The sequence below is a fragment of the Etheostoma cragini genome, unplaced genomic scaffold, assembly GCF_013103735.1.
Source record: "Etheostoma cragini isolate CJK2018 unplaced genomic scaffold, CSU_Ecrag_1.0 ScbMSFa_2927, whole genome shotgun sequence".
In the NCBI taxonomy this organism is placed as follows: domain Eukaryota; kingdom Metazoa; phylum Chordata; class Actinopteri; order Perciformes; family Percidae; genus Etheostoma; species Etheostoma cragini.
In genome coordinates, this window is record NW_023267141.1 from 895 (window position 1) to 2757 (window position 1863).

Below are 1863 nucleotides of genomic sequence, written 5' to 3' on the forward strand. Positions count from 1 at the left end.
TTTTTGCATATAGTTGTTTCTATTTTTGCATATAGTTGTTTCTATTTTTGCATATAGTTGTTTCTATTATTGCATATAGTTGTTACTATTTTTGCATATTTTTGTTTCTATTATTGCATTTCTTTTTAATTTTTTGTTGTTGTTTTGACACCTTTGTGTCCCTGTTGTCCATAATTTGTCCCTGTTGTCCATACTCTGAGTCTTTTCTCAGCGTGTCCATGTCTCCCAGGTGTGGACGTGCCTGGCGTGGAACCTGCTGGGCGTGGCGCTGGGCGTGGTGGGCGTGGCCTATCTCTGCTGGCTGCTGGTTGACGGCCCCGCCTCCCGGGGCCTCTGTGATCCCGTCCCCGGGTCCCGGCCCTCGGACAAGCCAACCGAGGACTGCATCCAACTGTTGAGGATGCAGGAGGTAGGTCTCTCTCTGGGCTGGTGCTCTGACAGGGAACAAGTACTCAGATACTGCAGTGAAAATACTACTAATACTAGCAATACTACTTCAGTTAAAGTGGAAAGTACCACCAGGAACATTTATTACAGTCATTACGGTAGAAATATCCTCTCAGTGGAGAAAGGGGAACAATCCAGTCTGCTGAATGGAACTAGAGTTACTAGTAACTAAAGTAACTAGTAACCAGTTACTAGTAATTAAAGTAACTAATGTAACTAGTAACTAAAGTAACTAGTAACTAAAGTAACTAATGTAACTAATGTAACTAATGTAACTAGTAACTAATGTAACTAGTAACTAATGTAACTAATAACTAAAGTAACTAATGTAACTAGTAACTAGTAACTAAAGTAACTAATGTAACTAATGTAACTAGTAACTAATGTAACTAGTAACTAATGTAACTAGTAACTAAAGTAACTAATGTAACTAGTAACTAATGTAACTAATGTAACTAGTAACTAATGTAACTAATGTAACTAATGTAACTAATGTAACTAATGTAACTAGTAACTAAAATAACTAAAGTAACTAATGTAACTAGTAACTAAAGTAACTAGTAACTAAAGTAACTAATGTAACTAGTAACTAATGTAACTAGTAACTAATGTAACTAGTAACTAAAGTAACTAATGTAACTAATGTAACTAGTAACTAATGTAACTAGTAACTAAATTAACTAAAGTAACTAATAACTAAATTAACTAATGTAACTAGTAATTAAAGTAATTAAAGTAACTAAAGTAACTAAATTAACTAATAACTAAAGTAACTAGCGTAACTAGTAACTAATAACTAAAGTAACTAGTAATTAAAGTAACTAAAGTAACTAGTAACTAAAGTAACTAGTAACTAGTAACTAAAGTAACTAGTAACTAAAGTAACTAGTAACTAGTAACTAAAGTAACTAGTAATTAAAGTAACTAATAAATAAAGTAACTAGTAACTAAAGTAACTAGTAATTAAAGTAACTAAAGTAACTAGTAACTAAAGTAACTCGTAACTAGTAACTAAAGTAACTAGTAACTAAAGTAACTAGTAACTAAAGTAACTAGTAACTAAAGTAACTAGTAATTAAAGTAACTAATAAATAAAGTAACTAGTAACTAAAGTTACTAAAGTAATTAAAGTAACTAGTAACTAAAGTAAATAAAGTTACTAGTAACTAAAGTAAATAACGTTACTAGTAACTAAAGTAACTAGTAATTAAAGTAACTAATAAATAAAGTAACTAGTAACTAAAGTAACTAAAGTAATTAAAGTAACTAAAGTAATTAAAGTAACTAGTAACTAGTAACTAATGTAAATAAAGTTACTAGTAACTAAAGTAACTAGTAATCTTTTGTCTCCTACTTGTCTCCCGCTTGTCTCCCACCTGTCTCAGATGAGTGTCTTCGGCATGCTGGGCGTCCTGC

At 31.5% G+C, this 1863-nt stretch overlaps 1 protein-coding gene across 1 annotated transcript in view; it reads left to right on the forward strand.

The window, feature by feature from the left end:
- The window catches only part of si:dkey-7j14.6 (uncharacterized protein LOC556585 homolog), a gene marked incomplete at both ends in the record, with an annotated part of 1297 nt that extends 888 nt beyond the window's left edge, over positions 1-409 (forward strand). The window contains one exon of the mRNA XM_034865849.1: positions 230-409. Coding sequence (XP_034721740.1) covers positions 230-409 — 180 coding nt within the window. The remainder of the gene's footprint in view (positions 1-229) is intronic.
- Positions 410-1863: the final 1454 nt, after the last annotated feature.